Here is a 25779-nt window from a genome sequence, read left to right as displayed (position 1 = left end):
AGAGGGACACCAGGGTTTTTAGTTTGTTTTAACTATATTTTATGTTTTGATATTGTGTTTTTAATCTGTCATATTTTTTTAATACTTTTATAAGGAGGGAGGGATTATAATGTTTTTAAATTTATATTTTACTCTGTTATAATCACTGTTGTCAACCGCCCGGATTGGTTCGCCACAGGGCGGTATACAAATAAATATTATTATTATTATTATTATTATTTTATACTTTTCTCCAATAATGAAGTTACAATTTGACAATTGTAAAATGCTGAGGTATCACTTCACTACTTTTCTGGTGTATCTGTAACTTTGAGTTACTTTTATAGTTAGAGACATGTGGCTCTTAAATATGGAGGAGAAATATATCACATGGTTCAAATGTTGGCTCATGCTGTGCTTCATCCTGATGAATTCAGTCCTTAACCTGAAAAATAAATGATTTGAGGTACTTTTGAGTAATTAGAAAATAAAGAATTGGTTTTAAAAAATAACCCTCTGACTACAGCAGTAACTAGGTGTGTGTGAGTGTGTGTGTCTTTGAAACTATAGCTTTAGCTAATACATTTTTAGAAGTAAGTTTTCATTATGCCGTTATGATAGATGGTTTCCATAGTTGTATGTATGAGTGATGTTAGTTTTAGGGCTTGCAATGATACTGAGGCTGAGCCACTTGAAGAGAGGTTGGTAAAAGTGAAGCCTGTGGGCAACAAAAGAGAAACTGATAGTACAGAATGAAAGAAGAAAATGAAAGAAAAAGGAAAAAAATGCCACAAAGATAAATTAGTAGCAAGCATGTGGCTTTAGTTCCTTCCTCCATTTCTCTTAACTGCTCTCTCTGTCTCTGGTTGTAAGGTATGTTAAGACTTGCTTGTTGCCTGATAAATCACCACAGAGTAAACGGAAGACCTCTGTCAAAAAGGACACAGTGGATCCATTGTTCCAAGAAACATTAAAGGTACACTAAGCAATCTTTTTTACTAGATTCCTACGCTCTGTCTTCTGTGTCCACAGCAAGATCCTCATTCACAGAATGGGTAGGCAGGACGAGACCTTTCTGTGAAGCAATACTTAAAGAAGGTTTTCATATTTGAGCTAAACCATCCATCCCTGTCTATCAGAATCAATCTAGATTTAAGAAACAACGCACACTATTAAAATAAAAGGAATAGGTCAAAATTGTACTTTAAAGTGACTCATGCAAGTTAGAAAGTCACCTTTTTCCTATGGGAAAATTGAATTATGCTGTTGCCAAAGCTATCAAGACAGCACTAAAAAGTAAAAACCCTTGTTGGAATAAATACACATCAGTTGTTTATCTTGCAGAGGACAAATTTCAAATACTTTTAATACCTTTTACTGTACTTTTAAACTTTTAAATTTCTAACAGCTTCATAAAATATCTATGTTTATGAAGTTTAAAGGAAGAATTCCAGCCAATGAAGCATGAGTCTGACTGAATTCATCTGAAGCTGAAGGGAATTAAAATCCACTGCATATTCTTCCTCTTTTCTCAGTGAATTGCTCATTCATTCCTGTACAGGATTGTTCACTTAAAGTTTCAATTGCCACTTTAAAGAGCATTAGGAGATTTCAGTGCTCCTTTTCTGCTGTGAGTCATCAGTGCAATATTTAGATAGTCCTCTGCACTACATATAGGCAGAACATAGATCTGAATGGATTTCCAAACCGTTTTCAAAACTTAGTGGAACAGAAAGGCCTGTTAATCAGAACACCAAGACATGGAAAACACCATTATAAGCTAACCATACCTATGAAAAAGTTAATTGCTTCTTTTATCTTTAATAGTTGTACCAAAGAGATCTGCTTTTCTTTCTTTAAGTAAAGTAAAGTCTGATCTATTGGAGTTCCTTCTTTTGCCTAACCTTTCAAGAGGGTATAGTAGTTCTCTCTTCCTTCTAAACATCAGAAGGTCAAGTTGAATTAGAGTTTCAAGACTGAACCTCGAGAAAGGTGGATTGGAGGTGTTAGGGGGCTGAGGGAGAAGGGAGGAGAACTGAGCAGTAACATGTACTGGCAGTGTTGCCCATCACATCTTACTTTAAGGGGTAATTTTATTATTTGTTGTCAAATCAGCTTCAGTTTATGCCATTCCTGTGAATGAAATTTCCATGAATCTTGGTCATCAACGGCTTGCCTCAGGTCTTGCCTCTTTTTAAAAGTAATGTAAGGAATGGTAACATAAGGACTCCTTTGTTCCACCTAACTCATTACTTTTACATATTACCAAGTTACTTTTTAAAATGTGCATCCAGTGAGAATACCAAGTTGCTCCGAAAATTGCTATGACTAACAGCATCACATTCTTTTTAAAAAATAATTTGCCTAGCACTGGAAGTCCTGAAAACTGGGCAGAGGTGCTCCTTTCATGAGCACACCTCATGTGCTCCTTCCATGATCTTTGCAATAAGCATGATGGCATGAGTTAGATATGCCATCCTACCTTATAAAGCTGCCTTTGAGTAATTTTTTTTTAGTGAGAATTGGTTAATGCTTTATATAATGGGCTAGACGTTTATGTTACAGCGTTCAGGTATGGAGAGCATCCATTAACTATATATCCCAGCAAACAACAATGGGTATACTTTTACATCTTTTTTTCCTTAACATTTGTTTGCCATTTCCATCTTATGAGTAAGTTTAACTGTGGACATAGAATAGACCCACTGAATATTCTAAAAGCCAACTTTTGTGTAAAGCCCATGAGTTTAATGTTGGTGGTTACTGATAGAATTCAGGGTAGCAGCCAGTATTAGCCTGTAGAATCAGTATGCAGGTTTGAATTTTGTATGTATATTGTATGTACTGTTGTTTTACGCAAAGGCCTTTGGCCATAATTGGTAATAAACTTTGAATTTGACTTTGAATCAGTATGTAGGGAGATCTTGTAGTATCTTTGAGACTAACTGGAAAAAGAAAATTGGTAGCATGAGCTTTCATTGACTTAAGTCTACAAAAGCTCATGCTCCCAACTTCTTTCTTTCAGTTAGGCCCTGTACAGACCGGCCTGAAAGGTCAGCTAGGGAGCAGTGTCGGGGTGTAGCATCTACATGACGCACATCCTGACTCCGCCCCCAGGGTGGCATAATGCTGCGCGTCACACCGCACAGTGCATGGCATCATGGCGTTCCTCCAGCACTGCATCCGCACAACACAGTGCCGAAGGAGCACCATAAAGCCGTGGCACTGCAGCTTTGGTGTCATTTTCAGGGTACAAAAAAGGAGCCCTGGAAAGGCCAGATCAGGGCCACGGCATGCGATTGCCGCAGCCCCGATCTGGCTGTAAAAAGGACGGCTGGAGGCCGCCTCTTCAGGGCTTTGCGCACAGCCTCATAGTTTCAAAGGTGCTACAGTCATGTTATTCAACTCATTTCCTAATTTTTGTATCATCTTGCCTGATGAAAAGTTCTGGAGAACTCAGAGGCTTGCACCACACTTCTGACATTTTAGATACCTTAGATAGTGAGGGCAATGCCCAGTTCTGTCTTATAATAGTTATAATGTTCATGTTTACAGTATAAAACTGAGTATTCCCAGCTGGAAACCCGACAGCTTCAGGTGTCCGTGTGGCACTCTGGAACTTTCAGACGCCGAGTTTTTCTTGGAGAGGTGGTGATCTCATTTGAATCTTGGGATTTTGAAGACAATTCAACTCAGTCATTCAGCTGGTATCAACTCAAAGCAAAGGTAATTTGGGCTTGATAGTAGTTTTGTATACATGTATTTTATTCAAAGCTTATTCAGAACGGAAAAACACACATACATATTTCAGACGGTTCTGTTTATTCCTTGCTGAAACAAGGCTTCAGCAAACCTGGCACCCTTTCACGCTACACAAATATAGCACTATGATTTGACTTTTATGGGCCATGGTTCCATCCTATGGAATCCTGAGATTTGAAGTTTAGGGAGGCGTATTTAGAATTCTCAGAGGTCTAGTGCCTCTTCAGACTACAAATTCTAAGATTCTGTAGGATTCAGGTATTCTGAATGGAATCACAGTGCTATAGTGTGAAAGGACCCTAGCTGTGTTTGTAGGGTGGTGAGGTGTATATGTTTTATTATATACAGTATGTACACATATATAGTACTGTATACTTTTAATTCTTAACATTTTTATTAAAACTGATTTTTGTCTGATATATGAAGCATTCCTATTCCTGGAATCATAGTTGAAAGGTATATCCAAGTTCATCTACTCCAACCTCCTGCCAGTGTAAAAGCTCTGTGGCCACAGCATACCTGGAAAGCTAAAGTTTGAGAACCACTTATTTAGGTGACAGTCCTTCAGATATGTGAAACCTAAAATGGAGGAAAAGAGGGGGAAGTGGGGGGAAAAATGTAGCCGCACCTTTTAAGCTAACATGTAACCCCCCCCCCAAATAGTAGATGACTAAGCAAAATATGAAGCCAGACTCCCATATTGTTATCTCATATAATAGGTGTGATTATGATAGGTAAACTTTTACTCTTGGCTCATTTATCAATTGATAATGTCTACCTCAACTGATTATGTGAATGAAGAGGTGAATGTACAGATGGTCATAAATGGTCAACCTTTTTTTTTTTGTGTGTGTGTGCATATCTCTCTCTCTTAATTTCTCTACAGCCTGAAAAATCTGGAGATAATGTGGCTCAGTACAGTGGAGAACTTCTAGTCCGTGCAAAGCTGGTTTTACCTTCCCTGTGTAAAAGATACCAGTATGAAGAACAGCTGAAAGAAAATACAGAGGGCTGTATGTATTGGGTTCACTGTCAAAACTCTCAGCCAATCTAGGCAAGCCCCTCAAAACTCACATTTACTCCTGGCTTAAATCATTCAATTTACTACATGGCAGGGGTTGGACTGGATGGCCCTTGTGGTCTCTTCTAACTCTATGATTCTATGGCGCATTACAGACCATCCAAAACGGGCGGTCTGCCGCCGCCGCCGGTTGCTGCGTCTGGGAACCGCAGCGGCCAAACCGCGCAGTTCCCGGGCGCAGCCAGAAAGAAGCGCCGAAATGGCGCTTTTTTTCTGGGCCCTGGAAGTGGCGCTGTGAGGCTCTAGTCACGCACTCGTGGCGTCGCTTTCACTGCGCGATGTCCGGACGCTACGTGTCCACGACGTCAAAATGGCAGCCCCTGTGTGGACGGGCACCGCCATTTTGTACGGACTCGGTCCGTACTAGGGTTGAAGGGCGTCAGGAAGTGACGCCCCTTCTCAACCCTACCATGCCCCTTCCTAACCCTAGCACGCCCCTTTGGCGCGTCTGTAACGCGCCAATGATTCTATGAACATTGCTCACAGTGCTTCCACACACAGGTGGGTTGTTGACTTCAGCCTCTCTCCTGTCTTCATTTCTGAAATTGAAGTTTCACTCCACCTAACACTTTGAGCCCTAGCAAGCTTAAAATGAAGTGGAAGTGACCTGTGTATGGGCATCATCAACCTCATGCCTTGTTAAGTTTCTAAGAACAATGTCACAATATAAAATTATAGCATTAAAAAAGCCCAGGACCATTACCAAAACCAATACAGAATCAGCTTCTAGAAAAGAGGATGGGAGCAGAAATTTTAAAAAACCCTGACATTTCTATAAAAGTAATGGATACCTAGTTCTCAAAATCACTTCATGAAATGGAAAACCAGGGTCTGGCAGTAGAAAGAGAGGAAGACCATATGCCAGAAGGTTAGACTTGAGAGGCCACAGGCCTGGGCCTGCAAGACCTAAGCAGAGAGGTTGAAGACAGGGTTCTTGGAGAGGTATCATCCACAGAGTCACCATGAGTCAGTCAATTTGAGGGCAGTGAACAATAACAATTTATATTAACATTCTATAATGGTCACTCAGAGTAAAATCAAACTTATTTCCAATAAGTCAGTATAGGATAACAACTTTACTTTTGCAGTATTTTTTCTTCTTTCCTTTCATGATTGCCTTACTTAAACAATTGAACACTCTTGACAGTGTGATTTAGAAAGCTAATCTGGCTGACTGATATTGAACATTTTAACTGCAAAAATGTCCTAACATAATTCCAGCTTCTCATTTAAGATTAAACAGCATTTTCATTTTCAGGGAGAACAGAAAAGGCACATCCTGATTACCAACTTCATGTTATAATTCTTGGAGCCAGCAACTTGCCCATGATAAGAAGTGATGGACTACTGAACTCATTTGTTAAAGGGTATGACTGACAGTATAGTTTTTTTTAAAAAAAAATCATGATGAGAGTTTAATTTTTTTTAAAGAACTTTATACTCTTAATCACAGATATTGTAAGGAGCAGGAAGCTCAAGACCCAGTGCAGTTGCTTTCCCAAAACTATTGTCATGCATGGAACTAGTTTTTAAAATTGGTGCAGAGCAAGGAACTGCAGTCTGGGGGGGGGGGGGGGGGGGGGGAACAGGGGAAACCCCTCTTGTGTTAGTGAAATAGCTTGTTGAAGTATCATTGAACCCAGGCCTTAATCTGTGGGATAAAGTATTTAATGTCACTTTTTATATTACGAGGGACCAGCATAACTACATCCCTAACAAGTCACCATTAAGCACTTTTGAATCCCACTCATTTCCATAATAAAGGTTTAAGATTTCCTGTTTTAAAATTGCTTAATTATGTCTTGAATATGTACATTGGGAGTGAAGTAGCAAGATGAGAGTTTTGCACTACAGAATACGTACTCCTACACAACACAGTGGCCTCCCTCCCCCACAAGACAGATCCAACTAACTGACTTTGGGGGATACTTTTGTGATATGTAGGAGATGTTAAAATCTCTGATTTTGGGATATGGATGTGAAATCTGGACAGTGTAGAAAGCTAACAAGAAGAACAGTTCATTTGAAATGTGGTGCAAGAGGAGAGTTCTGTGGATACTGTGGGCTGCCAAACAGACAAATAAATGGATCGCAGAATAAACCAAGTCTGCATTTTCACTAGAAGCCAAAATGACTATTGCAAATTGGACACAAAATGAGACAACATAACTAGGGTTGCATCCCTGAGGGCCTCCAAACCGGGAAAAATGTAGGATGTGGTTTTAAAATGTAGGAGCTTTTTTTTTTTTAATTTCCTTGCCAGGAAATTAAAAAAAAAGGTCCTACATTTTAAAACCTTGTCCAAGGCCTCCCTGGGGCCTGGGAGACAGCGCCCCCCAAGCCCCAGGGAAGGCTTGGAGGAGGCCGCTTCCAAGCCTTCCCTGGGGCCTGGGAGACAGCGTCAAGGCAGTAGGCAGGCAGCCACCCACCTCCGCCTCAGCCTCCTCCTCTGCCTCCGCCTCCCGGGCCCAAGAAAGTGCCCAGCACGGAGGCGCGCCAGGCAGAGGAGGTGGTGGGTGGTTGCCTACCAGTGCGTGCTGCTCTGGCGCGCGCGCGCAAGGAGCACCAAGCCAGGCAGGCACCTCTGCCTCCTCCTCAGCTTGGCGCGGTCTGCAACGGAGGAGCAGGAGGAGGAGGAGGAGGAGGAGGTGCGCCTCCTGCGCGTGCCTGCGCCCCCCTCACCACCTCTCTGCCACCCTCCCCTGCTTCCCCTCCCGCACACTGCCTCCTCCTTTGCTTCCTCCACAAGGCCTGGAACAGAGGAGAAGGTGGGTGGCGCGGCCACGCAGGGGGGCAGGGGAAGGTGGGTTGGCGCCGTGTGGGCCCCAAACCGGGGGCCAAACCGGACCGGGACCGGGAGGGGGCCTCCAAATGCAGGTTTGTCACGGGGGCCGCCGGGTTATGGCATCCCTAAACATAACTCACTAGAAATAATGATCAATAAAGTTAAAAGTAGCAGGAAAAGAAGGAGAAGGCATTCCCAGGTGCATAGACTCCATCAAGGTGGCTATAGCCTTGGTTTTGTAAGATCTGATCAGGGTGTTGCTGATAGGTTGACTTGAAGGTTGCCATAAGTCACATAACAACAATTAAGAAGATGTTATGGTGCAAATAAAGTGTTTGCTTGATCAGGGTTGTAGTTGTCATAGAAATGCTGGGCAGTGTTGGGGGAAGTAACAATGGATTTCTAAACTAGAAGTTGTAGGTACCCACTGTTGCTTGGGAGAATCATTAAACATTGTTCATGATATTTTAGTTTCACCTGTTGTGGAGTATAGCTGCCTATAGTATCTCTCTGAGTGCTCAAATGTTTTCCACATATCACATCTGTCTCTATTGGCTTTGCAACAGCGTACATCTCCTAATCACCTGCCAAATACACTACTATGCCTAAATAAAAAATAACTATTCTGCATCCAGTCCCCCACTCCAAAATGACTGTTGGTTATGCTATATATAATCTAAATTTTGAGTCAGGTCATTCTAAACATGCCCTCCAAAGCTGGTGCAAATTTGTGCAGCCATTTTTGTGTGGTGCAGTAACAGACAGAATCTAAATTTTATTTATACAGACATACAATGAAGATAAGAATTCTAGATACAGCAGTTCCTTCTCACAAAACAATCTTGCTTGTTTAGATAATAATGCTAATTAAGACTGAAATCTTCAGTGGGTTAATAGCTCTAAGTGATGCAAACTGCAGCAACCCACTTCCTGCCAAGAGGTATTTTAGGAGGAGGCTACTTCATAATTTTCAGATCTGCTTTTCTTTTATTGCCTGTAGCATGTTCAAGTACTGATTTTGGCAAAAACAAACAAACAAATCCTCAAACGTATTGGTTTCTGTATATCTTTAAAAAAAACCTAATTGGATTCTTCATCTCCTTGCCTATTATCCTGTCTGATTGTCACGTCTACACAGTCACCTGGGTGCTTTATGGAAGCCTCTAGTTTTCTTTTGCCACATTCTGCTTCTTCTTGGTGCCCACGATTACTGAAATCCAGATCCCAATGACAATGCTCAAGGTGCCACTTCCTTGTTCCCTGCGTCTTGAATGATTGTGTGACTGGCAGCTGTACAAGGTTTTCTCCCTCCCCAATGACCATATTTCTGCACCAGGAAGCCCTGTGAAGATCTGCTTTTGTAAAATTGCTAAAGACACAAAGGAGTGTTTCTTGGCCTTTGACCCTGAGATGTTTGAAGCCAAAGGTTCAGAATTGTGGACATGGAATATCTGCTGACGGTGGTAGATAGGAAGTTATGCTCTGCCTGTATTGGGTGACAAGAACAGCACTGGTCACTACCTTCTCTTCATATTCCCACATCAGTGTAAATTCATGTTAAAAATGCTTTTTAGAGTCAGGAAAAAAATGATGGAGACATGAATGAGCCCAAGGTTTGTTATAAAACCCCTGTAGATTAATTGAAGAAGAAAATCTATATTAGGATGTTGCTGTAAAAGGACAGATGTCTAGTATTCTCATTTAAAATATTCCTCATTCCAGTCAAATAGAATGTGATCTGGCCACACATGATTTGCAGGAGTTCAGGCTTTTTGTCACCCTGCCCCCCCCCCCCCCCCGCAAAACACTTTAAACGCTGCAGGAAAGGGCTTTGCAGTTTTTACTGGAGTATCCACTGAAAGTCATAAAAATGTGCATTGTCACACATGCATGCATTCAGATGGCTGCTTATGTTTGGCAGAGGGAGGGTAAATAGATGTGGATAGATGAAAATTTGCGCAGGAAAGTGAATACAAATAATCATCAATGTGAATGTGCAAAAATGCTCACCAATTTGCATAGTACACTTATGTGTAGACTAACCCATTATCTTTTGGTACTTTAACAATGAACAAATTTGAGGTTTGAGCTTTGGGAGAGAAGCTGCTTCCTTTGATGTTTTATGGCTACATCCATGGAAGTTCAAAGTTCAATGCATGCTGCATTGTATTTTCCTATGAAAGAAGGGCATAAATCAGTCAAAGCTGTTAAGCAGTTTTAAGTCCCTGTTTCTTCTAGTAGGGCATCAGTGATGGAGATATAACATTAGCTTTAAAAATTAATTAAAAAGTAGGACATATTCGACTCCCCTACAGTAAATCAACAAGGAGAATCAAAGCGCATACCTTCAGGGGGACTGTAGCCTACTCTTTTTTTGTCATGAATTTTCTGAATAGTTTTTAACCTTCTCTTTCAAAAAGCTGCCTTTCCATTCAGGGGAAAAAGGACACAAGGCAAAGGACTCCTGTGCAGAAGAAGAAAGCTCATCCACAGTGGAACCACCTATTTGTTTTTAGCGGAGTTACAACATCTGAGCTGCATCAATCTTCTCTAGACCTAACTGTATGGGATCAAGTAACATTTGGCTTACGTGACCAGTTCTTGGGTGGAGCACGGCTTGGAAAATGTAAGTGGTAGAGAGCAAAGAAAATGAAAAGCCAAAGCTTGGTAAAGTTACTTTTTAGACTGCTAGAGCCAATATGGCCATTATAGTATATTTCAAGATAGAAGTACAAAAAGCACCACACATACATGATAATGCCTTGGCTTGATATCAAGGTAGCACTTTAAGAGAATGAGCCCCCCCCCCCCCCAATTCTCAACTGAAATCCTACCTCAGCCATGAAATCATTGGTAGTGTGTCTATATTATACAGTCATAACAATCTGATTTTGCTTTAATGGTCACATTTTCACCATTAATCTTGAGATTTGTAATGAGAGAGCTTTAGTCCGTTCTCGTGACCTAAAGCACCATATCCTTTCTGTAGCAGAGAATTCTAAGTGCCTTCTCAAAGCACAAATCCAAGGTTCCATGTAGTACAAATGTTGTATAAATCTCATACAACTATGCAGATGTGGATTCTCAACATCTCTCCTGTTTGGAACTTGGGAATGATACCAATGATGTGCAGTATGATTATGGAAAAGGGAAAAGCTCTCTTTGTTCTAGCTACAGGAAAAGGCTTTTCTTCTGTGGAAATGATTGCTTAAGGCAGGGCTTGGGGGGTTCTATGATCTGCATGTGGCCTGGTGCTTTTATCTGTCCTGTGATCTTCTTTCTGACTGACTGTGGATTGAGCTAGGTGGGGGCTTGGGATCATTTCCAACCCCGTATTTCTATGAAAAGTGAGAAATGAGGGCACAGTTGCAGAAAGACACTTTCCTGGAGCCTTACTGAGTCTTCCCTCCTGCTGAGGTATTCTCTGTGCTGAACAGCTGAGAAGCTGGAGAGCTGTAAGTCTCCTCTCCCCAGTGTTCCTTATGAAAAGCCCTTCCCTTGTGACCTCCCACACCCTGTGCTCTGTACATTTGAGAGCAGCTGAGCAGTGGTAAAAAGATGTCCTTGCCTAGACCAAGGAGGCAGCTTTCACTTGTTTGGCCTCAGAGAGCAGAGGGGTGGGGAGAGTAGTTTGCACTTAACTCAGCAAGTGAAAGTGGAGAGGTGGGGTGAATCTAGCCCTTCCCAGTGGGGTTATGCAAAAGCAAACTGCTGCGGCCTCTCCTAGATATTGTGTTTTTTGTCATTAATAGCTTTTGCCATCTTGACCATGTAGGAAATTCTTGGTATTTATATCAACCAGAGTGCAGCATGCCCCAGTGCAACATGGTAGAAATATTCAGGATGTTGTGCTAAGGTTAAAAAAAACACTTCCTTTATTGTTGCAAGAAATCCATCCAAAACAGGCAATTACATAGTCAAAAGTAAATTATCTAGACTTCAGTATAAGGATCCCAAATGCTGAAGCTGAGAAGCTTCATGGATGTTTCCATCTCAGGCAAAGGCTTGTAAGGCACGGACACTAACTTTCTGAGAAAAAAAAAGAGGAAAGAACTGACCTCTGCAGGCAGGACATAGAAAAGGCTTAAGTTACACAGGTCAGTCAATGAGTATAGAGTGAGAAAATAAGACATGCTCTTCAGAAAGTTCCCTCTCTATCCCTAATTACTAAAGAAACAAGCATTGATTCTTGTTCACTTCCAACAGACCCTATTCTGATGTTGCTTGGCCACGTATATTGGAGGGTATGTACAAATAAGGTGGAGGGCAAAGACTTTCTCGCTGTGGTTGCAGCAGCAGCAGCATGACGCTATGTGAAGCATTTTTATATGTCAGCATGGGGGCACATCGCATCTTAAATGAAAGATACAGGGAACACAAAGGGCTGCCCTATTGGTTCTCAGCACAGCCCTTTGACAAAACGTATTACTGTTCTGCCTCCAGCCTGGTCAGCACACATCCCAGGAGGGAGTCCTTATGGAAGACTAACTTCCCCAGTGAGACTCAGCATCATCCTACTGTAGCTTGCAGTACACATGGAGAATCACTGACCTACTTGTGGCTTGTTGAATTAACCCATTGTCTTCTGCATTATTATTACTTGTTCTGGGTCTCCCTTAGAATGGCCTCTTCCTTGGCAAACAAGCAAAGGGAAAGAGGAACACTGACATGCCATTAGCAACACTAATTGGAATTACTCTCAGCTTGCTTTGCATCCAGCTAGACACTCTCTTTCTGGTGAGGTAGTCTTTTCCCACTGCCTAGAGACCTATCTAGTTAAAAACTGGTTAGGCAAAAAAACTTTACACTGCTCCAAACACACTTATGTAGTAAGCAGTATGAAATATATCTGTAAATTGGGTGGTAGCAGCTACAGCAACATGTGTACTGTGGGAGATGGCCTTGAATGTATTGTTTACCTATTTAGCCATCTAGCGATCCAAGTAAGACACCAAGATCCTGCACTGTCCAACATAGCATGAATATTTTGCAGGTGGAATTTTGCTATGACTGCCTGCTTGCCAACCCCAATATGCATGGTTTTGCTGTGATAGCCTCTCTGAATGGCCATGCCATAGCTGGGGGAGAGGTCAGTGAAACATCTGACTATGCCTCACAGCCAGATGCTGACTGATGACATCTTCCTTTGGGGTCTCAGCAGATGATGTCTGCATCTAGTTGTGGAACATAGCCAGACACTTCCATGATCCTCCTCTACCAGCTAAAGAATAACCGGGGGGGGGGGGGGGGTAGCATAGCAAAATGGCAAGTCCTGAGGAGTAGGCCTTGGTTTTGCATACAATGGAAGAGAATACCAACCTCACCCACAATGAGGAAAAAGACATATGCAGGTGAAAGGTAGACTTACACTTACATATATCTCGTGTTGGAGGACCCTGCGAAACTGCGCACCCACGCGGAGGAGCTGCCCTAGGACTTTACATCTGCGGCGCTGCTTCGCAGCTGCGCAGCAGCACATTTTACTTGGGTTAGGAAGGTTGGGTTCTAGCCCTTAGAGCAGAGGATGCCTGGCGTGGCTAACCTCTGCTCTATATTGTCACGGTGGGGAGGGGGGAAGATATGGTTGTGGGGAATGCTAGGGCTAGGGAGGGAAGGGGTAATATCGTCTCGAGCGGAGCTCCCATTGAGGTAGTGTGGGGCAGGGGGAGGTATGGCGGTGGGAGAAGGGGCTTGCGTTCCAGGGGAAGGAGGGATCGATGCATCATATCTATCCCCCCTTCCGGCCCCCCCTCCCAACCAAAGGAACCTGAGGGTCGCTCCAACCGTGCCACAAACCCTGTCGCTGCTCCTGTGCAATGCCAGGTCAGTCAACAACAAGACCCACATCCTCCACGATCTCGTGGAGGACTCAAACTGTGACCTGGCTTGCATTACCGAGACCTGGCTAGGGCCTGAAGGGGACGCTGTGTGGGCTCAGGCCCTGCCTGACGGGTTCTCGGTGAAGGACCAGCGCAGGTTAGGTGGGCGGGGGTGTGTGTGGCCTTGATACATAGGAACACCGTGTCCCTCATCAGGAACCACATCCGACAGACGTCTTATATTGAGTGTATCTACCTGACCTTAAAGGCTAGGGACAGTCTAGGGATTTTGTTAGTGTATCGGCCACCCCGTGCGCTAGCGGACTCCCTTAACGAGCTGACACAGCTGGTTGCAGATCTGATGTTGGAGACGCCCAGGCTACTTGTCCTGGGCGACCTCAACATCCCTCTTGCGGCCAGCTATGTTCCATCCGGTGCGGCTCGGGAATTCATGGAGACCATGACGGCCATGGGCCTGTCCCAGCTGATACAGGGTCCCACACATTGTGCAGGTAATACTCTCGATTTGGTCTTCTGTTCGGATGCGGAGAATCCATGGACGGAAATAATTAATATTTCCCCCTTGTCATGGACGGACCATTTCCTGATAGAGGCAAAAATCAAGGTCTCTACCCAGATCCCCCCCGGGGGTGGTGGACCTATTCGGATGGTCCACCCTCGAAGGCTGATGGAACCTGAGAGGTTCCAAGAGGCCCTAGAGGGGTTCATGGTTGGAAGCGACGGCGACTCTGTTGATGCCCTTACCGGTATTTGGAATACCGGTCTTTCAAGGGCTATACACAGCATCGCTCCTAAGCGCCCTCTCAGGCCCGCTTCCAAATGTAAGCCCTGGTATACAGAAGATCTCCGGGCAAGGAAGCGGGAACTGCGACGGCTAGAGTACCGTTGGCGGAAACACCTTTGCTTAGACAACAAGGCTCTCCTAGACCAACTGTTAATGGACTACGGAGAGGCAATACGAGCAGCAAAGAACTCGTTCTATGGTGCTCGTATTGCGTCCGCGGAGTCGCGTCCGGCAGAGTTGTTCAGGGTGGTCAGGGAGTTAACTCAGCTCCCTCCCGCCCTGAACCAGATCCTTGAACCTTCTAAGGCCTGCTGTGACCAATTTAACGACGTTTTCGCGGATAAAACCTCTCGGATAAGCGAAGGTCTTAATGCCGACATTCAAGCAGAACCGAGGGTAGAGGTGTCCAGAGCCTCCGTGGACTTAGTTAAACTGGATCAATTTGAGTTGGTGAGTACCGATGATGTGGACAAGATCCTCGGAAGTGTTCGGAAGACAACCTGCTCTCTCGATCCCTGTCCCTCATGGCTAGCAGCCCAGGGGGGGACCGGCGGCAACTTCGTTGCTACGACGGATTATTAATACATCTTTGAGGGAGGGCCAATTTCCATCAGAACTCAAATTGGCCATTGTTAAACCTATTTTAAAAAAGCCCTCCCTCGACCCCCTGGTACATAATAATTATCGGCCAGTGTTGCTGCTGCCATTTTTGGGAAAGGTGATCGAGAGGGCGGTTGCAATCCAACTTCAGGCGGTCTTGGATGAAACGGATTATCTGGACCCATTTCAAACTGGCTTTCGGGCGGGTTACGGGGTGGAGACGGCCATGGTCGCCTTGGTCGATGATCTCCGTCTGGGCATCGACAGGGGAAGCGTGTCCCTGTTGGTGCTCTTGGACATCTCAGCGGCTTTCGATACCATAGACCATGGTATCCTTCTGGGGCGCCTGGCAGAGGTGGGAATCGGGGGCACTGCGCTCCAGTGGTTCCGGTCCTACCTCTCTGGGAGGTCCCAGATGGTGCAGCTGGGAGACGTGTGCTCCGATGAGCGGGCCCTTACAACTGGGGTCCCTCAAGGAGCCATTCTGTCTCCCATGCTATTTAACATTTACATGAAACCGCTGGGAGAGATCATCCGGAGACATGGGGCGCGGGGTTATCAGTACGCTGATGACACCCAGATTATTTTCTCTATGTCTCCGACTGATGCAGTGACTGAGGATGGCGTCTCTCCTCTCGTGGCCTGTCTGGAGTCAGTAATGGGCTGGATGAGGGAAAACCGACTCAAATTGAATCCAGAGAAAACGGAGGTACTAGTGATAGGTTCTCCTGGTCCAGGAATGGCGGTGGTTCCACCTGTCCTGAATGGGGTCACGCTCCCTGTGAAGGACTCCGTGCGCAGTCTGGGGGTGCTTCTTGACTCGTCGCTTCACCTGACAGCTCAGGTGAATGCGACGGTCAAGAGCACCTGTTATCAGCTTCGGCTGATTCGCCAGCTGCGCCCATACCTGGCCCAGAGGGACCTAGAAACTGTTGTACATGCTCTGGTAACCTCGAGATTGGATTTCTGCAATGTACTCTACATGGGGCAACCCTTATACCAAACCCGGAAGCTACAGATGGTGCAAAATATGGCAGCCAGGCTGGTCACTGGAGCTTCTAGGGCCAGCCATATAACACCAGTGTTGAAAGATCTTCACTGGCTGCCTATTCGCTTCCGGGCCCAATATAAGGTGTTGGTCATCACCTATAAAGCTCTTAATGGCTTGGGCCCAGGATACCTGAAGGACCGCCTCTCCCCATATATTCCGTCCCGCACCCTCAGAACATCCGGGCAGCAATTACTAAAGGTGCCGGGGGGCCAGACTTTCTTCCGTCACTAGGCGGACTTTTTCCATCGCTGCCCCGGCCCTTTGGAATACGCTGCCCGCCGAGCTCCGCTCGACTACCTCCCTGGCCCAATTTAAGAAGGACTTGAAGACCTTCTTATTCCAGCAAGCATTTCTCCCACAAAAATTCCTAAGGGCCTCCCTCCTCTTCCGTGGCCATGAGGATGGGCTAATGGGGTTTTAGCTGTTTTAGCTGTTTATTTTCATTATATAATTGTATGGTGTGGTTTGTTTTTAATCTATTGTATGTATACGATTAATGTATGTAAACCGCCCTGATCTGGGGAAGGTGCGGTATATAAATAAAACTTTTATTTTATTTATTTATTTAGCAAGATGTCATCCAGTGATTATCCTCTCTTCCCTTGCTTTCTCGATGGACTTCTATCACAGAAAGAGGATAATCAAACTAGAGAGCCTTCATATGAACCAATTATAGCACTATGATTCCACTTTAACTGCCATGGCAACATCCTAAGGAATCCTGGGATTGAAGTTTAGGGAGAGGTAATTAGAATTCTCAGCCAGAGAGCTGTAGTGCCTCATCAAACTAGAAACCCTAGGCTCCCATAGCTTAATTGCTATGGCAATTAAAGTGGGATGATAATGTTGTAATTGTATAATGTGAAGTGGCTCCTGGTAAGGGACATGAAGTGTCCCTGGATCTCTGCACTTCAGCATCTTTGTATGTTTTGAGCTCCAAAGAAGTTTGGAAAGATATAGTCAAGACATATGCTTTGGTCTCCTATCAATACACAATAGACGCAGATTGTACTTGTGTTTGCAACTTGTGGCATTCTGTGAAATTATTGTCTGAGCAAGTTTCAAAGACATTATTGCTTTAGTCACCATTAGTTTCTAAGAACTAGTTCTAAATATCCTATTTTAAAACGGCAGTTTTCTAGCAAAGGCATTTTACAAACAATTTCCCTTGCCACATAGACATAGAAATATCATTTCTTTAAAAGAGGGGGTTGGGTAGAAATCAGAGTTTTGCTTGCCTTTCTTTTCAGTGTGCATGTAAACATGAAACACAGGAACGGCTAAGTTTTTTTTAACTTAGATATGCTCTGTTTTGCAGCCATAATGTGACTACAAATACTGCAAGATACTCTAAAAATGAAAAGTGTATGGATATGAAATATTGGGCTATCCAGGGTAAATCAGAGCAATTAAATGGACAGAAACAAGATAGTTCATTCTCACTTTCTTTTGTTGCAGATATACCCACTGGCAATGTGGGTTCAACCTCCCAAGCAAGCCTTCAGTGGGAAAAAATGCTGAACAGCCCAAACACATGGACGGACATAACACTTATGCTGTATCCTAATGCTCCTGCATTTAAAGTATGAACAGTCATGTACAAAATGTCTCCTGGTTTAAGAGCAGAGGAAAATCTATTCATAGCATTTGTCATTGCCTTGCCCAGACAAGTAGGGATTTTAACCCTGAAAAATAAAAGTCACAAAGAAACAAAGTAAGATCTTTAAGGTCTCTCTTTTTTAGGGAAGTTGGGAGTGAAACAGAGGCAGACTATGTGTTTTTTTAAATCTCTTACAAAGATCATCGCTGTGTCTGAGGAACTGGTTGGATATCTTAGGCAGCTCAGGCATAGGAACCTCCATCCACAAAGCAAACAATTGTGAGATTAGACTGGGAATTCAATTATGCTCATTTTGATTTCAAGTAACACCAATCCATGTCCATGATTGCAGTTTTTTTTTACAGATTTCAAAGACTAAGTCCAAGAACAGACTAAGCAACTAAAGAGCTGACTCTTTTAAGTATATTAAACTTTAATCTGCATGCTACTTTAAATATATAAAACAGCATGCTGTTGGTAACATACAAAAGCTTAGCTGGAGGTTGCAGCTGTGCTTACATTTTTCAGATGATGCAAAAGGAGGTATTCAGTAACTCATTGTGCAAGCTGTCCTCCCCCAACAGCAACAGCTGTAGCCAGGGGAGGGGTTTCTGAAGGGAGCAGCTCCATCTATATGACTAGTGATGGATTTTGGGGATGCACTTGGAGGACTGAAGATTAGCCAGAATAACACCAGATTATTTTTTAAAAATCAGAATTTTCAAAGGGGAGATTTTACAGGCTGGTTAGATTAATATCTTTTCTGGGTATATTGATAGAAAGTGTTATGAACGATATAAGTGTCAAACATCTAGAACACACACTCTGTTGAAAGAGTCAACATGGTCTCTGGAAAGGTAAATCCTATCTCAGTATTTTTCTGAAATTGTCACTAATACGTGGATTGGAAAAAAGCAACAGACATTCTTTAAACTATCAAAAGTCTTTTGGTGAAGTTTCTCAGCAAAGACTCCAGGGCAATTTTAGCAGTCATGGGATAAATTATTGATTGGAAACTGGTTGAACAGGAAGAAATGGTCACCCACCTCACAGAGATCATCCTCCCCTGCTGTTCCATGTTTATGAAAGATGGCTAGTACTTACGCCAATGGGTACATGTATATATCTGTTGTTGTATTTGTCTTCGAGTTGTTTCTGATTTATGGTGATCCTAAGGTGACCCTATCATGGAGTTTTATTGGCAAGTTTCTTCAGAGGGGTTTTTGCATTGCAATTCCTTTGAGGCTGAATGTGTGTGATATGCCCAGGTTCATCCAGTGGGTTTCCATTACTAAACAGGGATTTGAATCTTGCTCTCCAGTCATAGCTCAGATTACTACACCACACTGGCTCATACACACACACACACACACAATCTTTTCCACAAAACATAAGTGAAAAAATAATTTCTTTATTGTATCCTTAATTTACAAAATGAGCAAAATCATTTATCTGTAGATCATTTATCACCAGGCAGAGTTAGCAGGGATTTGGAATAAAATGCACACACTACTTTTGGGAAAGCTGGCATTTGTTTACAGCTGAACTTGCTCCATTACATGGGAATCTAACCAATACCACTTACCCAATTATTGTCTGACTAGCACCAGCTCCCTTGTGTAGAAGGTAAGTAAGTCTTGTTATCCAAGACCCTTTTAACCACAGACTGAACTCATGTCTACTCTGTATCACCGATGAACATGCACTACAGTTAATTGTAATGTTTGTTCATTCAGAAATAGGGAAATGAGTTTGTGTTATTCACTTTCTTCTTTGGTTATTCTAATAGCATATTTAAATATTATGAAAGGAGAAGAGATTATTTCTTAGAGGGGAAAAAATTCACACAAAACTTCAAAATCACGTTGCCTTACAGATTTTATTTGTGGGTGAATTGCACAAAAACAAATCCCACAACACTGTTATCAGGTTACAAAGGTTTAAACTTTTGAATATAAAGCAGCATAGGGAGTTGTATGCGGAACAGAGATAATGATGTACTGTATTGACATTCTAGTAAATTTCCAAAGACTGGGATGGATACATTTAGGGAGTGGAAGAAATCCATGTAAATTCTCTTTAAATGAGAAAATAAAACGCTGACAAAGTCCCTTCATGGTTGGAGTCTGAAACTAGATCATTTTAAAAAATTAGAAAATTTGTTAGAAAAAATAGGTACAGTGAAGTTGTATATACTGAATCATAGGCATGTATCACAATGTTCAATTAAAGTAAAAAAAATCTTTACAAATATTTTCTAGATCATAATCAGTTTCGTATGCTGTCTCAACCCAGAAACTAAGAGATAATGTTTAATTCTTTTACATATTATTCTTTTAACATCAAGTCTGAAAGTAGTAACAAAATATACAGAGCAAAAGCATTTTCACCTCCCTTTTCAAACTAGAATTATATATCTCACTTAATAAAGGTATATATATAAATACTACATTACAGCTGATTGGTTAAGCTGGAGTACCACTCTTCAATAATATTGAAGGCCAACAATATCCCTGACTATCCCATGCAAGAAAGGCAACCAAGTGTGCCTGTGCTGTATTTCTTTTGAGTGATCACTGTGGGCGCCTCTTCAATACAACAGTGCTATTAAAAGGTTTCCTCAGGCCTATGTTTAAGTGGTTTCCACCTACATTCCTACAAGAGGGATAAATGCTAAGGGGTGAGGGGAAGTGATGGACAATCTGGAGACCTTTACAATGGTGAATTACATGTGGTGTTTAAAAACAAGGAAGATGGCACAACAAACTAACAGTGCCTCAGCCCCAAATCTGAACTTAAATGCCATTGTAGAGATGCCTGTACTTAAGAAGCACACTGTGAACATATGTGGGGGATGAGCAATTCTAAGAGGCCTTTTGGCACTAGGACATGACCAAAATTTGATTGAAACTCTGTGGCAGCTATTCCGATATACTCAAAAGTTGATCGCTGCTTCTGCTAGATTCAGGTAGCATTTGATAAGGTGAAGACTTGGGGGCTTTTTTTGTTGTTGTTATGAATGTCCAGTAACCCTTCAGAAAGAAAGAAAAGTCAGCATTCAAAAGCTGTCTTTCCCAGAGTCTTGTGTTGGGGTATTTACATAGCCTCAAACTCATCAATTCTCTGCTTTGTGTTGCCTTGCCGGATCTGCCTCAGTGTCTTGTACTTGTCACGTCCTTGTCGCATGTTCTCTGTGTGGATGAGGTCGTTTTGTGTCTTCTTGTTCTCATCTCTGGCCTGGGCTAGTTCATCAGTCAGCGTCTATGCAGTATTTAAACACAGTGTTAAACAGGCATAAAGAAACCGAGGAGTGAATTATGACAAGGTACTTAGACTCTGACAAGGGAGAGGCCCATCCATTCAATCCATTCCTCTGGCCCTTTTCTTATTAATCTTAAAGCAACTACAGCAGAGAATTATTAGGGTAGCCTGACAATTCCACAATACATACCACAATTCTCTTAATCTCCTAAAACGTTGGATGAGGCAACCATACACTTGAACAATCTCTTGACTAAACTGTCATTTTCAACTATGGAGGCCTGAAAATCTTACCTTCAGCTGTTTTTGCACACGTTCATTTTTCTCTGCTTCAGTAATCCGTTTCTCCTCATTGCGATCATCCAATATGCCTTCACTGGAGAATTCTGCACTGTAGCCGGAGGACTCTGTTCCTTCATCTTGAAAGTTATCATGGACATGGTAGTTCACTGGCTCATAAACAGGTGGTGGTGGAGGAGGAGGAGCAGTCATCACCAAGTGTAGTTCCTCTTTTGTTTTTACAAGATCTTCTTGGGCTTCCTTAGCCTATAAAAGTGGCATGAGGAAACAGAACTGTTACAGCATACTTAAGTATATTAGGAATCTAGTTAATTGCAATTCAAAATATAGAAGAGAAAAAAGAGACACAAAAATTTGTTTCAGAAAAGAGACAAATTAAAATCAAATTTGTTAAAAGAGTATTTTATTCTTTGCTGTTTCTCTGTCTTCAAGTCGTTTCTGACTTATGCCAACTCTCAGGCGAACTTATTTTCTTGGCAAGATTTTTTCAGAGGAAATTTGCTATTGCTTTCCCCTGAGACTGAGAGCATGGGGTGTGCTCAAAGTCATCCAGTGGGTTTCATGGCCAAGCTAGGAATTCAGCACTGGTCTCCAGAGTCATAATCCAACACTCAAACCATTATGCCACACTGGCTCTGTTTCTCTGTAGAAGGTGGTATTTTCAAACTAATAGTAGTCAAATGCTAAACTTCTAAGCATGTCTACTCAGAAGCAAGTCCCATTTATCATACTGAGTTATTCCTGGATAATTGCAGACCAAAGAATGGCGGCAAACAGACAAAACTCCAAACCTGCACTACAGTCCAATGCCATTATAACAGGCTGCACCTAGCCTCAGCTTTATCATTAGCTTTTATGATGCAGTTTTGCAAATATCTTGTTTAAAACTCAACTACTTTGAAGCTTGCATGTAGGATCAGGTAGAAAACCCTTAAATAAATAGATTGTAGCACTATCAACACAGTCCTCATGTTTACTCTATGGCAGCTTCACTGTTGAATTATGGAATTTACTACTACAAGGTATGGCTGCCTGCAATGGCCATAATTTGAATGGCTTTAGAATGGGACCAGAAATTTATGGAGGAAAAAGCACTCCCATCAGTTATGATGGCTACACACTATTCCAGTAATAGAATGCCTCTCACTATCAGCTGCTTCAGAAACCAAGTGGAAGGTGCTATAGCAATCCTGTCCAGCATGTGGGCTTCCCCTTAGCATTTAATTGGCCATCGTGTGAACAAAAATCATGGACTGGGGAAATCAGGGATGCTTTCCACATGTTTTGAACTATAATTTGTATTGGTCCTGCTAGGTAAGGCTTCTGGGTGTTGAAGTCCAAAATATTTGGATGGGCAAAGGTTCACTATCCCTTTGATAAACCTTTGATCACATCCAGCACAGATTTTCTTATGTTACTATGACTGCAAAAACTAACAAAAACTATTATTCTATATGGGACAATGCCATCTCAAGTCTCAGGGCCTGTCTACACTACTTTACAAACCATAAAAACCCCACCCTCCCTCCAAATCTAGGGAGATAAGATCACATAACACATGGCCCTATCTGCCCCAGATTCAGGGTTTTTACAATCTGGAGTTTTCTCTGGAGTTTACCCTGACAGACATTGCCACTTATATGTCTGGTACAGTTCCTGGACCTGAATATGAGGTCTTTCCATCCCCAGCAGTGCCGCCACCACCAGCTCACAGCTGCTTGCTTATGAGGTGAGACAAGGTGCCCAAATCTGGGCACTCATTTGCCTCAGACCTGGTAAGTACACTAGTGGAGGTAGCACTGCTGAGAGAGGAGGAGGGAAAAACTTCATTGTTTGGGCCAGGAAGTGGTCCAGACATAAAATGGTGGCACCTGCCAGGATCTGTCCTGGCCTTGAAAGGCAGTGGTGGCGGGGATGGCAAGTAACCCAGGAAATTCCGCAGAGATAGTTGGATACTGTAGACAATCCACCTGATGTCCCTGCAGAAGAAAGGTATGTGGGGTGGTTCCAGGGTATGTGTCCAAGCATTTTGCCCCTAGTAAGGACTAGCCCTCAGATTAATGGTACTGAAATAGAAGATCATATTAGTGGATTTGTGAAGAGGGACAGAATGCTAAACCTCTACATATGTAACTCCTTCCATACTTACCCTGTGCTGCCATTCTTCCACTTCATTCTCTTTGCGTTTCCTTGCCTCTTCCAGAAGTGCAATTCGAGCTGTGTATTCTGCAAGCTCTGTAGCCTTGTTTGATAAAGAGAAGAAGAATCAACATAATTCATAGAATCATAGAATCACAGGCCCCATACAGACAGGCCAAAATAAAGCTGCGTCGGGTCACTTTGGAGGTATGCTGTTTAAATTACACACATATCTTAAGAGGCCAGAAGCTGCACCAAAGCTGTGCTCCAGTCCTTAGGACTGGAGTGTGGCTTTGGCATGGCTTCCAAACTCTAAGGAGACATGTGTCATTTAAACAGCATACCTCCAAAGTGACCCGAAGCAGCTTTATTTTGGCCTGTCTGTATGGGGCCACAGAATTGTAGAGTTGGAAGAGGTTACAAGGGCCATCCAGTCCAACCCTTGCTATGCAAGAACTCTCAATCAAAGCAACCAGACAATGCAAAAGCACTTCTAGGCCCCATTCACACTACAGAAATAACCCGGTGTAAAATTGGGTTATTTCTGTGATGTTCACAGTGGCCCCGAATGCACCTGGTACCATTTGCCAGGGGGATGAAAAAAACAACCCCACTTAACCCCATGCATTTGACACTGGGTCTCTTACTGTGTCTTTTTTAAAAGTGCCTGAGCTATCTGGATTTTTGGTAGTGTGAATACGCTACCAAGTTGATCTTGGCTGCTTGGCAGCAGCACTGAAAATGGCGACAGCACCATTTTCTTTCCAGTGGGTTCAGTGTTAACAGGGACAAGGTTTAAATTTCCTCTGAGAGATTTGGGGACATAAAACACAGTGAGAGCATGACTCTGAGATTGCATCACCATGGAGATCCAGATCTCCAGGGAACAAAAATATAAGCGTGAATGCCCCCATAGTCAGCTGGCCAAGGAAATGGGCAGTTTTTGGTTGTGTTGTCCTTCCCTTGAAAAATCAAATTTCTAGTCTTGAATTCATTCTGGGTCTGGTCATTGCTGCCAAATTTCTTCAATGGAATGGAGAACACATGTGCCCATGATTCTGTGTGCCCTACTAACATCAAGATTGGACTATTGTAGTCTATTCTGCACAATATTTTCCTTAAGAAATACTTTGAAAACCTTGTTATTTAGAAATACGGTCTTGTGTAATCCTTTACAAATCATTTCAAAACTGGCCAGTAACTTCTCACTACATCACAGTATAACATTAAGCCAAGCCTGTTTTGCTAACATTAATACAAGTTTTCATGTTTAGCTCTCAAATGTCTTGAATGCATACCAGCTGCTCCTGGCTCTTCATCTGGTCAACAGCTTGCTTTTCCAGTTCCTCCTTGGCTTGCAGGGCGGCCAAACGCTCGTTCTCCAGACGCTCAGCTTCCTCCTGAGCCCTTTTCCTTTCATCTTCCAGCTGCCTGGCTTTTTGGATTTGGTCTGAGAGCTCTGAAAAATAAAAGAAAAGGCTAAATTATGAATGAAATGTTGGGTTTTTGAATGATGTCCAACATCATAAAAGAACTAAGCCAACTCAGCATCCTCCACGTACACCTGATTTTTTCAATACCAGCAATTGTTGATTTACATTGTATGCAAGCCACTCCCTCTTTGAAGATAAATTGTTGCAATATTTGCATTATGCCACATATGAATGCAAGGAATTTGCATATTGTAGAGTTTCAGACTAGCACAGGTTAAAAGGAGATCATGTTACCCGTTTAGCTGTCACAGTCTCATGTACAGATAGATGTTGGCCCATCTAAATCAAGCTATAAAGGAAAGCAGCAGGTGCCATTTCAAATTTTACTGGTGGCCTGCTGGGGAAATGAATGATCACAGCTTTTTGAAACATTCTTAAGATTTACATCTGGTTTGTGGACCATGAAGATGAACTTAATTTTTAATGTTTTTAAAGTCAAAACCTCAAGCCCTGGGAAGGGAGGAAAGCAGTTGAGACAATGAAAATGCTGCTGGTCTGGGCTACTAAGGGAAGGAAAAGAAGTGTACATTTCTGGTAGAATTTGAAAACTAAAACTAAGATGAATGGATTACCAGCCCACTATCTCTAGTGGTTACCATATTCTGTGAAGTTCTCTACATATTTCTGTTAACCAGGAAACCCGATTAACAGGCATGGAATAGCACATTTTGAACAGGCATGGAATAGTAGTACGTAATATAAAAACACATAGCTAGACTAAATCCTTAAGCAGATCTGAGAAAAATTGTTGAATGAATTAATGAATGCAAGCAAGCAAGCACCTTTTTCTGCTTTCTGTGTCTTCTGTTCATACTCTTGCAGTCTCATCATCAGCTCTTCTTTCTCCCTTAGCATTTGCTCTTTCTCCTTTTCAATAGTTTCTCTTTTCTTCTTTTCATTTTCTAGCTGTTGCCTATGAGGATATAAAAATATTTTTCTGTAGAATCTCAGGAGTTACAAAGTTTTCTTAATCTATAAGATCACATCTACACTGGAGTTAATAGCTTTTATCTTTTATGATTTTCCAGTAATTAGCACCAAAGAATACTGAACACATAACAACCACTCTTCTCAATTAGTCAGTGGTTGATTTTTGTCACTCAG

The 25779-nt window shown here is 42.5% G+C and overlaps 2 protein-coding genes across 7 annotated transcripts in view; one reads left to right on the top strand and one right to left on the bottom strand.

Annotated features, from left to right (window-relative positions):
• SYTL3 (synaptotagmin like 3) overlaps positions 1-17586 on the top strand; it is a 55667-nt gene extending 38081 nt beyond the window's left edge. For all 5 annotated transcript variants that reach the window (XM_042445738.1, XM_042445737.1, XM_042445740.1 and 2 more), the window contains 6 exons: positions 853-955; positions 3535-3705; positions 4628-4754; positions 6081-6189; positions 10028-10233; positions 17341-17586. In XM_042445738.1, the coding sequence (XP_042301672.1) occupies positions 853-955; positions 3535-3705; positions 4628-4754; positions 6081-6189; positions 10028-10233; positions 17341-17471 (847 nt within the window). In that variant the 3' untranslated portion in view covers positions 17472-17586. The remainder of the gene's footprint in view (positions 1-852; positions 956-3534; positions 3706-4627; positions 4755-6080; positions 6190-10027; positions 10234-17340) is intronic.
• A 1756-nt stretch (positions 17587-19342) lies between these two features.
• EZR (ezrin) overlaps positions 19343-25779 on the bottom strand; it is a 50700-nt gene continuing 44263 nt past the window's right edge. For both annotated transcript variants that reach the window (XM_042479618.1, XM_042479628.1), the window contains exons 10-14: positions 25458-25588; positions 24481-24641; positions 23193-23285; positions 21038-21289; positions 19343-20743 (exon numbers count right to left, since the gene is read on the bottom strand). In XM_042479618.1, the coding sequence (XP_042335552.1) occupies positions 20579-20743; positions 21038-21289; positions 23193-23285; positions 24481-24641; positions 25458-25588 (802 nt within the window). In that variant the 3' untranslated portion in view covers positions 19343-20578. The remainder of the gene's footprint in view (positions 20744-21037; positions 21290-23192; positions 23286-24480; positions 24642-25457; positions 25589-25779) is intronic.

The sequence above is a fragment of the Sceloporus undulatus genome, chromosome 1, assembly GCF_019175285.1.
Source record: "Sceloporus undulatus isolate JIND9_A2432 ecotype Alabama chromosome 1, SceUnd_v1.1, whole genome shotgun sequence".
Classification (NCBI taxonomy): Eukaryota; Metazoa; Chordata; class Lepidosauria; order Squamata; family Phrynosomatidae; genus Sceloporus; species Sceloporus undulatus.
Note: the sequence above shows the minus strand (reverse complement) of the source record. Positions and strands in the feature narration are given on the sequence as shown.